The sequence below is a fragment of the Eumetopias jubatus genome, unplaced genomic scaffold, assembly GCF_037043125.1.
Source record: "Eumetopias jubatus isolate StellerSeaLion01/CBP00866 unplaced genomic scaffold, mEumJub1_p1.0 scaffold_10, whole genome shotgun sequence".
Classification (NCBI taxonomy): Eukaryota; Metazoa; Chordata; class Mammalia; order Carnivora; family Otariidae; genus Eumetopias; species Eumetopias jubatus.
The window spans coordinates 77,707,848-77,720,705 of NW_028274816.1; the positions used below are offsets into that span (position 1 = coordinate 77,707,848).

At 57.7% G+C, this 12,858-nt stretch overlaps 1 protein-coding gene across 2 annotated transcripts in view; it reads right to left on the reverse strand.

The window, feature by feature from the left end:
• DNAH2 (dynein axonemal heavy chain 2) overlaps window positions 1–12,858 on the reverse strand; it is a 79,447-nt gene that overhangs the window by 805 nt on the left and 65,784 nt on the right. For both annotated transcript variants that reach the window (XM_028125061.2, XM_088028000.1), the window contains 19 exons: window positions 12,335–12,460; window positions 12,048–12,196; window positions 11,910–11,976; window positions 11,636–11,786; window positions 11,287–11,435; window positions 10,974–11,107; window positions 10,720–10,864; window positions 10,431–10,630; window positions 9,198–9,324; window positions 7,443–7,629; window positions 7,120–7,268; window positions 6,823–7,006; window positions 6,420–6,610; window positions 1,978–2,169; window positions 1,638–1,822; window positions 1,164–1,392; window positions 935–1,086; window positions 688–802; window positions 48–224 (listed from right to left, as the gene is read on the reverse strand). In XM_028125061.2, coding sequence (XP_027980862.2) covers window positions 48–224; window positions 688–802; window positions 935–1,086; window positions 1,164–1,392; window positions 1,638–1,822; window positions 1,978–2,169; window positions 6,420–6,610; window positions 6,823–7,006; window positions 7,120–7,268; window positions 7,443–7,629; window positions 9,198–9,324; window positions 10,431–10,630; window positions 10,720–10,864; window positions 10,974–11,107; window positions 11,287–11,435; window positions 11,636–11,786; window positions 11,910–11,976; window positions 12,048–12,196; window positions 12,335–12,460 — 3,009 coding nt within the window. The remainder of the gene's footprint in view (window positions 1–47; window positions 225–687; window positions 803–934; window positions 1,087–1,163; window positions 1,393–1,637; window positions 1,823–1,977; window positions 2,170–6,419; window positions 6,611–6,822; window positions 7,007–7,119; window positions 7,269–7,442; window positions 7,630–9,197; window positions 9,325–10,430; window positions 10,631–10,719; window positions 10,865–10,973; window positions 11,108–11,286; window positions 11,436–11,635; window positions 11,787–11,909; window positions 11,977–12,047; window positions 12,197–12,334; window positions 12,461–12,858) is intronic.

Here is a 12,858-nt window from a genome sequence, read left to right on the forward strand (position 1 = left end):
GGAGGACCCCTAAAGAGGAGAGCACACCCATGCCCCCCAGCACTCACGTTGTTTTGGCGAGCAGAGGACTGCAGCACAGCAGTGAGGAAGCCGGTGGGAAACGTGAAGCCGGACAGCCAGAAGATCACAGGAGGCCGGGCACGGCTGGCCCACAGCTCAAACTGTTCCACGCGCATGGCCAAGTCCCGGGTCCACGAAGCCAGTGGCTTTTGTGAGGGATAAGCCTGGAGCAGGAGGAGGCGGGCTGTGTTTATGCACTCATTGATTCACGCATTCAAATCTCGATTTTGAGCCCCCGGAGCAGACGTGGGAAGCATCTCTGTGGTGTCGGCCCGTTCCCCGGCTGCAGTTGGGCCAAGCTCTCCGAAAGCCAGCTCCCAGGAAAGAAGCATGAAACGACAACTATTTAACCACCAGAGCGACAGCAATATCAACCAGTTACCATTAATGAAGCACCCACTAAGAGTTGCGCACAGCACTGAGAATCCTTGAAACGTCCTTGGCGGCGGTCAGGAACTTGCCCTAAGTTCCCAGGTTAATAGGTGCAAAGCCAGTCTGTGAATAGCAGAGCCAGATCTCTGCCTGGAATCTATCTGGCTCCAAAGCCCAGGCTCACTGCATTTTGCCATATGCCTCCCAGAACCAGGAGATGGAGGGCACAGGGGTTCAAGAGCGATGCGAGCTTGCCTTTCCCCAGAGTGGAGGGACGTGGGCATCGAAGATGCAATTGAAAATCTCTTCCAGGCTCGTAGACATGACGATGAGGCCCTGAATGCCTTTTTCGAGGTCTGTCAGTGAGGACCTGAGCCGGGTAAGGTGGGAGCTTAGAGATGGGAGGGGCCTGGCAGAGCCCTCCCTGGGGGGCAGGGGAGGTGGGGGGGAGCCCTTTCCTCTTGCCCCTCCCCACGAGACACACAGCTCCTCTCCATCTTACAGGATGGTCTCCATAAGCTTGTTGTATCTCTGGATCTCCTGCAGAAGGACCACGTTGAGGGGGGAGGGGTCCATGGCCAGCAGTTTTCGGGTCCCCTCATAGTCGATCATTTCAGGGATCTTCTGTTTCACGTCAGCGGCCAACTCGAGGACCTGGCGCGGCGGGAGCTCTGAGCGGCGGCCTCTCTGCCTCCTTGCGGGCCCTCCCCCAGCCGTCGGCCTGCTCTTACCTTCTCTTCCCGGCTCTGGCCTCCAGCCCTGGTGGGTGTAATCTGGGGTTGCAGGGAAAGCAGAGTCTCAAAGAGAGTTCGTGCCTCAGTGATCTGGGAGGCCACATCCGCATTGGGGTGCTGGCCAAAGGCCTCAGGGGGGTCCATGCTGGGCAACATGCTGATGTGCTCCTTGTAAGAGGCCAGGCTCCCATCTTTGGGGATGAAATAAGCCTCCAGTACCGACAACCTGGAGGCCCGCAGCGTGATTATCACCACGCTGCAGGCCTCCGGGGCCTCAGTGCCAGGCCGAGACCCCGGTCACTACGCGTGGCCCCTTCATCCCGCTCCCTGCTCCTCTCCCTTTCCCGATCCCACAGGCTCTGCCTCCTGCCAGTCTCCTCGCCTCTCCTCAAACACTCCCACTGCCCCCGGGCCTGCCCCCTGGTCTGCCCGTGTCCTCTGGCCCCGTGTTCAGTGCCCCCTCCCCCTCACCGGTAAAAGGGGGTCGACAGAGACTGGTCACAGAAATAGTCGTTGATGTAGGTGGTGAGCAGGCGCCGGTCCCAGTCGTCCGTGACGTGCCCACCGTAGTTGACGCCGGCAATGAGGTACTTGAGTGCATCCCACGGTGTCTCCTCGTACTCATCCAGATAGAGACTCAGCAAGTTCTCGGACACCTGTGCACGGTCCCAGCCCAGCCCCCACACACAGTTAGGGCAGGAAGTCTTCCCACGGGGCTTCCTGTCAGCGGCTCTTCCCACAGGGGAGCCTACGGGGGGGCAGGCGGTGTAAGGAGAGAGGGCTGGGCTGACGGACCCCCGTTGGTACAAACCTCAAAGTCGGAGTCATTGAAGCCATAGATAATGTTCCAGCCAAGCTGCAGGAACTTTTTGCGTTCCAGCAACACAGAATGGAAGAAGCAGAGTGCAAACAGCAGCTTCTTATACTTGGCAGGTTTGGAGCAGCGGGAAAACTGTGCTTCCGTCATCAGTTGGTAAAGACGTGTCATGTTGGCCTTCAGGCCCTGGGGACAAGGCAGTACAGAGGTGGGGTGACATGCATCGTGCTAAGCCCTGCCCCTAGCACCACCACCTATGGTTGTGGAGGTTGCTCACTGCACAAGGGCCCTGGCTGAAGCGGGGAGTGAAGGCTGAAATCCAGCCCTTGATCTGCATGCCAAGATGTGCACCGATTCACAGGACGGGGTGGGCGCCTCTCTTTAATTTGCACACAGGTGCTGTGTGGGTAACGGCAGCTCTACCTTCTTGTCCCCCCACTTTCGATCCTCTCGGCCACGATGTTCTCAACGGCAGGTGGGCCAACTCAATTTGGGAGTACCAGAGGATACGACCAAAAGATGAAGACAAATACATGCAACTATTAGCGGACAAAAATGTACGCACGACCATATGCAAAGGTCCGGGGTAGAGTAAGGGGGCCACGGTATGTCATCGAGGAGGGACAGTCTATGCGATAGATTTTCCAGGCTTCGTGAACACCCTTGCGGGTCAAGGTGGACAGAGTCTCACCAATGGGAAGGAGACAACTAGGCTGACAGGAGGGCGTTAGTTTCCTGGAGATGGAAAGAACAGAAGGGATAGAGGCACAAAGGGGAGAATACGTGAAAAGATGAGTCTAAGGGCAAGGACTCAGGTGGGGTCAGAAGGGCCGTGAACAGATGGAGCCATTTGGACTTGATTCACCAGGAGTCACAGGGCCACTTTCTGTCCTGAGTAGGACAACAATATGTTGAAACAGGGCTTTTAAGAAAACGCATCCACAGGGCGCCTGGGTGGCTCAGTGGGTTAAGCGACTGCCTTTGGCTCAGGTCATGATCCTGGAGTCCCGGGATCGAGTCCCGCATCGGGCTCCCTGCTCAGCGGGGAGTCTGCTTCTCCCTCTGACCCCCCCTCCTCTCGTGTGCTCTCTCTCCCTCAAGTAAAAAAAAAAAAAAAAAAAAAAAGACGCATCCACAATGGATAGGATGGAGTAGTGAAAAAATTGGAGTAAGAATATTGCCATTTATAACATCAAAATATGTAGGGTTTCTAGGAATACATAAAAATGCACAAATCTTTATGAGAAAATGACAAAACTTGATTAAAATAAAGACTACAGGGCGCCTGGCTGGCTCAGTTGGTAAGCGTCTGCCTTCGGCTCGGGTCATGATCCCAGCGTCCTGGGATGGAGCCCCGCTTCGGCTCCCTGCTCCGCGGGAAGCCTGCTTCTCCCTCTCCCACTCCCCCTGTTGTGTTCCTGCTCTCGCTGTGTCTCTCTCTGTCAAATAAATAAATAAAATCTTTAAAAAAAAAAAAAGAAAGAAAATCTACATGGAGAGACATACTATAATCATGGATGGGGAGGCCCGGTATTGCTACAGATGTTGATTTCCTCCAAACTGATCAAGAGATTTTTTTTTTTTTTAGAACTTGACAAGCTAATTCCAGCATTTATGTTGGAGAATAAAAGGCTATGAGTAGCCTGAAGAAGAATACGGCAAAGAGACTTGTCTTACCAGCCATCAAGGATTATTACAGAGCTACAGGGTAAATGAGACAGTGTATTTGACCCCAATATTAACAACTTGACCGATGAACAGAACAAAGGGCCCAGAAACCTACACCTATATAAACATGACTGAAGGCTTCGAGGCGCTGCAGATCAGAAGGGTAATTGTGGACTATTCGATAATGGTACTGGGAGAATTGGTTATCTATGTGGATAGGGAAAAAAAAAATATCGGATCCCTACTCATTCCACACTTGCGAGAATCAACTTCAAGTGAGTAAAACACCAAAATGGGAAAGTCAGATTATAATGCTTCTGAAGACAAGCATTAAGAGAGTGCCTTTACCACCTCGGAGTAAGCCAAGATTTCTTGAACAACACCTAGGAGCACAAGCCATAAAGAAGAAAAGCTAAATTCCACCTCCTAAACATTAAGGACCTCTATTCACCGAAAAAAATAAAAGGGAAAAGACAACCCGTAAAACACAGAATTGACGGCGGATATTTGGATGTGGGATGCAACGAGGAACCATGAAACACGAACATGGATGAAGGTCAAGGAGGTAGTGCTGAATGGGAAAGGCGAGTTACAGATTACTGCAGCCAGATGCACCTTGAGAAGAGCAGCGTCCGCCCAGCGGGGAGGGAAGGTGACTGGGAAGGAGAGTCCTCGTTCTTCCACGGGAAGGTGGGCACACAGGTATGTATGGAATTGGGATCCTTTATGTCTTGCATACGTTTCATACTCTTTTGTGTCTGCATAATATTTAGTTAAAAGGAAAAGTCCAGAGAGCAGGCAGTGATCCAAGAGTACACTCCAGAGCCATCCCCCGACTGGCAACTGGGGGCTGTGGTTCTGCAGAGGAATTTTATAAAGGACATGATTGGGTCATTGAAGAAAATTGAAAATATGTAATCGATTTAGGTTAAAACGTTATCGGGTGCGTAGGGTAAGCGTCCGACTCTTGATTTCCGCTGGGGTCTGATCTCAGGGTCGTGAGATCGAGCCCAGCGTCAGACTCCCCGCTGAGTATGGACACTGCTTAAGATTCTCTCTCTCTCCTCCCCTCTGTCCCCCCCCCCCGGCCCCCTGCTCACTCGCTTGCTCTCTCAAAAAATAAAAAATGAAAAACAACTGGAGGCACCATGAACAGAGATCGGATGAGGAGGCTCTCTCTGGTGGCGGGCTGGCAACTTGCTTTGAGAGCAGGGGATTTAGGGAGCTGGCTTGCCAGGAAGAAATGCCTTGTAGCCATGTGGAATCCAGGCCTGGGACTGAGCGACTGGCGCCAGGAGATGAGGATTGGAGTTGAAATCAGGAAAAGGACCATTTCTCCGTCGGGTTGCCCAAGGAGGAAATACAGAATGGGCATAGCTGGAGGTCAAGGACCAAGTCCGGAGCCACAACCACAGAACAAGAGGACCAAGAAACGTGGACGGGGTAAGTGACGTCAGGGAACCCAGGGGAGGGCCGGTCCGCCGAGTCCACGGCCCCGAGGCTGTCGAGGAGGATTGAAATGATGAGACGTGGGTTCACACAGTACTCATTTGTGAAGCCCCTAGTCCATAGGGGTCCCGGTGCTAGTCACGAGATGAGCAAGACCTTGAGAGAAAAACAAAAAGTCTAGAGAAGACGGGTCTCAGTCAGAACCACACCACCACGTGTCCAATGTCGCAGTGGGGGGGAGGGGGCACAGCAGGAGCGGGAAGGTTTTATGAGCGGGTATCACTAGGGTGTTGGCCCGGACCCGGGGGGGCAGAGCCTTCCTGAGGAAGTGATGATGGGCCCAGGCCTGAAGGGCCAGAGGAGAGGGTGGGGAGGATGCAGGGGCCAGGAGCAGGGGCTTCTAGAAGCCTTGGGCAGAGAGAATAGTAGAGTCTGGAGGAAGAAGAACAAGACATTTTAAGAATTCACGGCGTAGGCGGAGCCAAGAAAGCAAAGGGCAACAGGGCAATGGGTGCAGCCAGGAGGCCCCCGGGGGCACACAGCCTGTTATTGCGGGTCTTGGTCTTGGCTGAAAGCAATGGAAAGCTACTGAAGTAGTTTATACAGAGGTAAACAAGTGGGATGCGGGAACATGAGGAGATCTTGCAGGATCAGGATGGTTGCATTTAATGGTGACTTTGTAATCCTGGAGATAACATTTTCAAGAGTTGGGGGGGGGTGCTGGGGCCCAGCCAGCGGGGCATTAGGGAGAGATGAAAGGAAATGCTGGGAGGCAGGAGGGTTCTATGGACAAGTTATTTACTCTTCTGTGCCTCGGTTTCCTCTCTGTAAAATGGGCGGAACAGTACTTACCTGACAGGGAGTGTGCGTTTTAAATGAATTAATAAATGAACAACCCTTGGCCCATGATCGTGCTCAGAAATGTTTAGGTATTGTGGCGCCCGGGTGGCTCAGTTGGTGGGGCGTCTGCCTTCAGCTCAGGTCGTGATCCCAGGGTCCTGGGATCAAGTCCTGCATCGGGCTCCCCGCTCAGCAGGGAGCCTGCTTCTCCCTCTCCCTCCGCCCCTTCCCCTGCTTGTGCACTGTCTCTCAAATAAATAAATAAAATCTCTAAAAAAGAAAGAAAGAAAAATGTTTAGCTATTACTATTAGGTTCTAAGAGTTTGGTGCTTGGAGGAAAGAAATGAGGTAGAATTTTCTAGAAGACAGCAGAATCAAAAAGCCGTGTTGTCGTTCCGGTCAGGCCTCTCGCGGACGCTCGCAGGAAGAAAGCGGGGCCAGATGGCACAGTTGGTGCCGGCTCTCTGCAGGTGCCATACCTTTGGTGGTTCTGTGGTCATCTTGATGCTGGCCTGCAAGATGGAGATAGGGAAGTCCGGGTGGGGGCTGGAGCTGAGCCAGAGGCGGAAAGAAGGGTGAGGATCTTCCACCTGCAGCTGCTCCACCAGTTTGTCCAGATTAGGCATCCACGACAGTGACAGGTGGCAGTTCGCTAGGAACACCCAATGTCCTGCAAGAAGATGCTGGACTCAGCGGGAGCCACTCCCTGAGCCCCATCTGTCCCACACTCTGCCCTGATTGCGCGGGTGTGAGGGGGAGGAGATCCAAACCCAGCCCGGCCACTCCTGGGGCCTTCTAGGGAAGTGGGGACTGAAGTTACAGTCCGGGGACTGAGGCCGGAGGCTCCGAGGCTGGGGGCGGGAGAGCGGGACAGATACTGACCCTGAACCACGCCCTCCCGGAGGAGCCGAGCAGCAATGGGGGCCTGGCCCTGGCCCAGGGACAGGGCGTGGAAGCGCTGGGCCATGCCCGTGTGCTCTGCCAGCTGGAGCAGGGCACTGGTGGGGTCCACGCCGGGGGACAGGATGAAGACCAGCGGGGTCCGCGGGGTCGAATCCTCCATCACCTGCCGGAAGCACAGGGTGCGGCTTCAGGCAGGAGGCCCCGGCGCACCGGTGGGAGGGAGAGACCGCGGAGAAGGCCCCGAGGCGGTGGGGGCGAGGAAACCACGCCACTGACCAGCTTCATGTTTAGCACGGGCGGCTCGATGAAGCGGGAGCCCAGGTTGGACACGATGAACGAGGTGACGCAGAAAGCCACGCGGTCCTGGCGCAGGGAGCGGACGATCAGCATCCGCTGCATCTCATTGCAGGCGTTCTCCCACTCACCTGGGGGCGGGGGCGGGGGCGGGCGGCAGGGCCAGAGCGGACGCGAGAGTCAGGGGTCTGACTGCGGGGGCCGGCGGCAGCAGGGCGGCTGCGGGGTGGGGAGCCGAGCCGCGGGGGGGGGGGGAGGCGGGGGGGGAGGCGGGGGGGGGAGGCGGGGCGGGCGGGGGCGGGTACCTGGCAGCGTGGCCTTCTCCGGGGTGGCATTCGTGTACCACAGGTGCCAGTCACGAGGGTACTGTTCAAAGGAGTTCATGAGTCCGTGGAAGTTGGTCAGTTTGTCCAGCTCTGTGATGTTATCCCAGTAAGCATCCGCCAGCCAGCTGGGACACGGGTTATCCATTTGGCCCTCCCGATCCAGGACCTGGGCCAGGAGACAGGAGGAAGGGAGTGACCGGGGACACCGCCGAAGAATTACCACTTTTTTTTTTTTTTTTTTAATGATGGGAAAGCCCAGAAGAAGGAAGGAGGACTGGAATCCGAGATGGATTGGGATCCACCCTGCCTGGGGAAGTCAGTGTGGGGGTCTAGGGCTCGCTGTGCGGGGACCGCACTGTGCAGAAGTTAGGAAGCTGGCGCCCTCTGGTGGTTTCCTGGTATTACTGTCCCTCACCCTAACGCTTTCCGTTCGCAGCCTCACCCCTCAGAAGCGGTTTGTTCCGTCCCTTCTTCAACAAGTATCTATTGCTCACCGACTATGTGTTTTCAGCACTTGGGACGCATCACTGAACGAAAAGGACAGACACCTCAGCCCTTGAGGAGCTTATTTTCCAACATGGGAGGGCAGATGATGAGCCAAAACACAGAACAGATCATTAAATGATCTAGCACGTTAAAGATGGCAAGGTCATGCAAAAACAGAGGAAGCTGAGGAGGACAAAAAAGACTGGAAGTTCTTGGGGTGGGGGGGGAGTTGAGGTATTAAATAAGAAGGGGCGCCCAGGTGGCTCAGTCGGTTGAGCATCCGACTCTTGGTCTCGGCTCAGGTCCTGACCTCAGGGTCGTGGGATCGAGCCCCGTGCGGGGCTCAGCGCTCAGCTGCCCTTCCTCCCACCTCAAATAGATAAATACAGTCTTAAAAAAAGAGAGAGTCAAGGAGGTCTCAGTGAGTGAGGTGAGATTTGAGTCAAGTCTTGGAGGAGGTGAGAGAGGGCCACGCGCCCACCTGTGGCAGAAGAACAGGCGATGCAGGGGCGCTAAGGCGGGACAGGCCTCTGGCCACAGGGAGGCCTCTGTGGCGGGGGCGGGTGGAGGGAGGAGCTGGGGGGGGGGGCGACACCAGCGGTGTTTTAGAAGAGTCCCTGGCGCCAGGCTGAGAGGTTGGGGGTGAGGAGCGTCAGGAGGCTATTGCTAAAATCCAGGCGGGAGGTGAAGTGCGGGCAGCAAAAGGAATGAACCGGTTGCCTGGGACGGTGGAGAACAACCGGCCCCGGGAACGTGGAGGGGAACGAGGTGCTGCCGCCCGGCAGTTTTAAGGAACCAAAGGATTTAAAGCGAGTCCATCCAGCGTGGGCGTGCTTCGCTGCCTGGGCCACCCAAGAGCAGGAAAGCCGGATCCAACCAGAGCGGCGGTTTTGCCAAGCAAAAGCAATATGGGGGCGGGCGGTGAGGGTGCTTGCAAGGGCGAGAGCACAATGTGACCGTGGCAGCCCGGGCGGCGGCGGGGGGGGGGGGGGGGGGGGCGTGGCTTGAGCAGCAGCAAGAGAGGCAAGATCACACCAATCGGTGGGTCCCAGGGAAGAGGGGCCCCAAAGCTCTGCCCGTAACGCAAAGCACATGGTAGGTCACGGCCGCATCCCCGGGGAGCTGGGCGTGCACCTGCTCCTGGCGCTTTTCCTTAGCTCACTCGCTACAGCCGTGGGCCTTATGGGCTGGCCCAGGGCCTCGTCACGCATGCCCCCGGCCCGACCTCGCCGCCTCTGCCCTACTCACCACGCCCCCGCGCAGGAAGAAGTTGTACTCATCCATGTTGAGCTTGCCAGAGGTCTCCAGGATTTTGGCACACATCTGGAAGCTGAACAGTAGCTTGTGGCGTTCAAAAAGTGTGCGGCAGGTGTACCTGGGAGGCAGGCCGGGGGGGGGGGGTGGAGGAGGCGGGAAACCCAATATGAATGCTGCCTGACAAGGGTCATACGATCACAGAGCCTGACACACAAGGACCCCAGTCAGCATCTAAGCCGAACCCCCCGTAATCAGCCAAGCGCACGGGGACCTGGGGAGTTCACTGGTGACATCAGTCATTTGTTTCCGTTAAACAACCCACAACGTTTGTGGGACCCCTGCTCTGTGCCAGGCGCTCTGCCAGGTCCCGGGGACACAAAGGTGAATGAGCCACAGTCTCTGTCCCGGAGGCAGTCAGGTCGAGAGGGAGGGCAGGCAGACAGCCCCGGGATTCTTACGTGACCTGACGGGTCCTGCGTGGGGTGGCCAAGCCGAGGGGGATGGCCGGGCAGGGGCACCCCGGGGCAGTCTGTGAAAGGAGCTCCCCAGGAGCAGCAGAGTAATAAGGAAGAGCAGAGAGGACCCCAGGGAGAGCCAGGAGCTGAGGCAAACGGTCGGGCTGTTTGCAGGGCTGTGGTGGGGAGACCCAGGCAGGGGCCTCTGCAGAAAGACTCATGAGCAAACCCTGGTGCCTGATCCCGGGGTCGGGGGGGGGGAGAGGAAGGGTCAGGGAGAACTTGCGATTTCTGGCCTGGGTGGCGGGGAGGTGGGTGTTGGAGCCGCCCAGGGTGAGAACCCTGAAGGAAGCGGGGTATGAGGGGTTTCATGTGAAACAAGCTGAACTCGGGGGGCCTGTGGGCCATCCAGGTGGAGATCAAGTTCGCTGCTGCTCAGAGGGTGGTCCCCAGACCTGCCGTAGCAGCACACCCTGGGACCTGGCTAGAGCTGTGCCCCAGACCCGCTGAATCCGAATCTGGATTTTACCAAGATCCCTAGCGCTTTCGGGGCACACTACCCCTCCAGAAGCACTGGGGGAAGTGGACACTCATAGGTAGGGGTGCAGGGCTCACCAACAGCTCAGCTATGAGCCTGGTGGGGCTAGACCCCCAGTGGGCGCGCCGCCCGGGGAAGGTGCAGGGAGAGGGGAGCAGGGCACCAGGAGCTGGGCGGTGGGAGGGTCAGCATCTCTGGGGACGCTCGGCTGGCACGGTGCGGGGCACCGACCTGTAGACTGCGTAGGTGTGGTACTCGTTCAGGTAGTCGATGCGGTCCTCCAGCTTGCTGCTGCGGTGGCTCTTGTCGATGCTGAGGATGAAGAGGCTGATGTAGGCGTCCAGCGAGAACTGGTACATGGGGTCGATGCGGCCCATGTCATTGAGCACGAAGAACAGCACCGAGGCCCGCTGGGCGCAGGGGCGGTAAGCCTGCGGAGGCGCGGAGTCAGGGCCCCGGTCCCGTGGAGGGACCCCCCTCCCCCCCCCCCCGCCCCGCAGTCTCCACCGCTGGAGCCCACCTCGCGGGCCAAGTCGATGTTGATCTCTGTGGTCTCGCTGGTCTCCAGCTGCTCCGTCACCTCGGTGGCCGTCATCTTGGAGGTCCGGAGGGTGTTCACCAGCTGCACATCGTCGAGCAGGGAGCCCGTGGCCTCGTTCAGCAGCCTGAAAGGAGGCCCCGGGGGCGTGGATCCAGAGCGGAGGAGTGCTTGCTGGGCCTGTGGGGGGGCTGGTGGGGGGGGCGTCACAGGTGGGGGTGGAGGGCAGCTCTCACCGAAGGATCTCGACCTCCAGCTCCTTGAGCTTCCTCTTGCCGGCAGCAATACTGATGACCAGCGAGTCCTTCTGCTCCTCCAGCTCTGGCCGCTCCTTCCGGACCACGATGCCCAGCAGCTGAGCCTCCAGGCCCTGAGAACGCAGGATGCGTGGTGACACTCTCACTCCGGGGACCTCACCCTTGTCGCCCCATTACCTCTCCAGACCCCTCGCCCCCTGCTGCCCGACCCCGTGGGCCTGTCTCCATCCCGCCGACTCAGTGGCACTTCCTGCCCCACCTGAGTTCAGTCCAGGCGCCAGCCCCCACCCACCTGTTCTTTGACAGCAAAGTTGACAATGGTGGTCTTGGCCGAGATCTCTGGGCTGTAGTGAGGGTTGGAGAGCTTGGTGGTGATGTAGAACCGGAAATTTGTGTTGTACTCCACCTCCTTGTCTCCAATGCGTATCAGCAGCCGACCACCTGTAGCCACAGGGGGGTCAAGGGCGAGGACCCACTGTGGTCAGCGGCCATGACTCAGCCTGCCGCAGTGGCCCCAGCCCAGGGCTGTCTGAGTGGAGGCACACAGCCCCAGGGCCAGCCCTTTCCTCCCCAGGGTCCTGCGCGGCTGGTCTCTCGGATGTGTCCCCCAGTCCAAGCCCACAGTCAGCCTGGGCCCTAACCGATTCGAGCTACAGATTTGTTGAGCACAGGGTTGAGTGTGGGGTCCAGATATTCCTGCACGTTCTGGAGCAGCACTGGATATCCAAACTGGATGGCGTTTTCTAGAATTCGAAGGTAATCGCTCATCTGCAGGTCAATAATCTGGAGGCCCTAGAGAGCAAGGGAAAGAGTGGGAGACCGACCGACGGACCAGAGGAAAACCTGGCTCACGGGTAGGGCCTCGGGAAGAGACAGGCTTGGGGAGAGCAGCCTCCCCACCCCCCCGCCTTGTACCTGGTTTCCTTCCATGTTCTTGATCCACTTTAGGGCCTGGGCCTGAGGGTCAATCATCAGCGCCCACCTGCGGGAGGACGGCCAGTCAGACCACGGGCTCTGCCCTCCCCCCACCCCTGCCCCCAGCGGCATCCTTACCTGTTGCCACGGGTGACAATGATGCCGTTCTCGGTGGAAAAGGCATCCGAGGGCAATCCTTGGATGTTCCAGTCTCGAACTTTGGTAGGATTGGACAGGAAGTTATCAAAGGTGAAGCGAGGCGAGCAAGGGACCTGAAGCTCCCAGATCTGGGTGGGGAAGAACCCCGAATTTCAGCCTGGAGGCCTGAGCCCGGCCCCCCGGCCCCTGCTGGAGGTCCCTTGGCTCCTCCCAGAGGCCGTGGTCTCACAGCCCAAGAGCTCACTCACACCTGAGCCCCACCTCACCTTCTTCATCCAGATCTGGTTGACGATCTCGTCCCGGTAGTTGGTCAGGAAGGGGCCCATGTAGGACAGGAAGGCAGCAGCCAGGAGACAGTCACCTACCAGGTAGCCCAGATCCTCCTCCAGGCCCTGGGGGGCAGCAGGGGGTGTAAGCCAGTGGGGGGGGCGAGGGGGGACACACTGGGAGTGCTCTGAAGGCACTCTCCTCGGGACACTATCTAGATCAAAGAGGTGCTTCCCATCTCCTAAACCTCTGGCCCTGAGAGCTCTAACCTGGTTCTAATTACTTCTGAATTCCCCGTCTTTAACAGCAGTTCTGTTTATACTCCGGCGATAAGGCCCAAGCCTTCCTCAAAGCCAGGACCTCAATCAAGGCAGAAACAAGATGCCCCAGGACGGTTTCCACCAGGCCAGCGGCCCCATCAGGGGCCCTGGCGTGAGCTTCCCAGGCCTCCGTAAACATGGCACAGTCCCCTGATGGCACAAAGTCCTTCCTTCCACTCTTCTCCTGAAATAGGAGGGGGGGA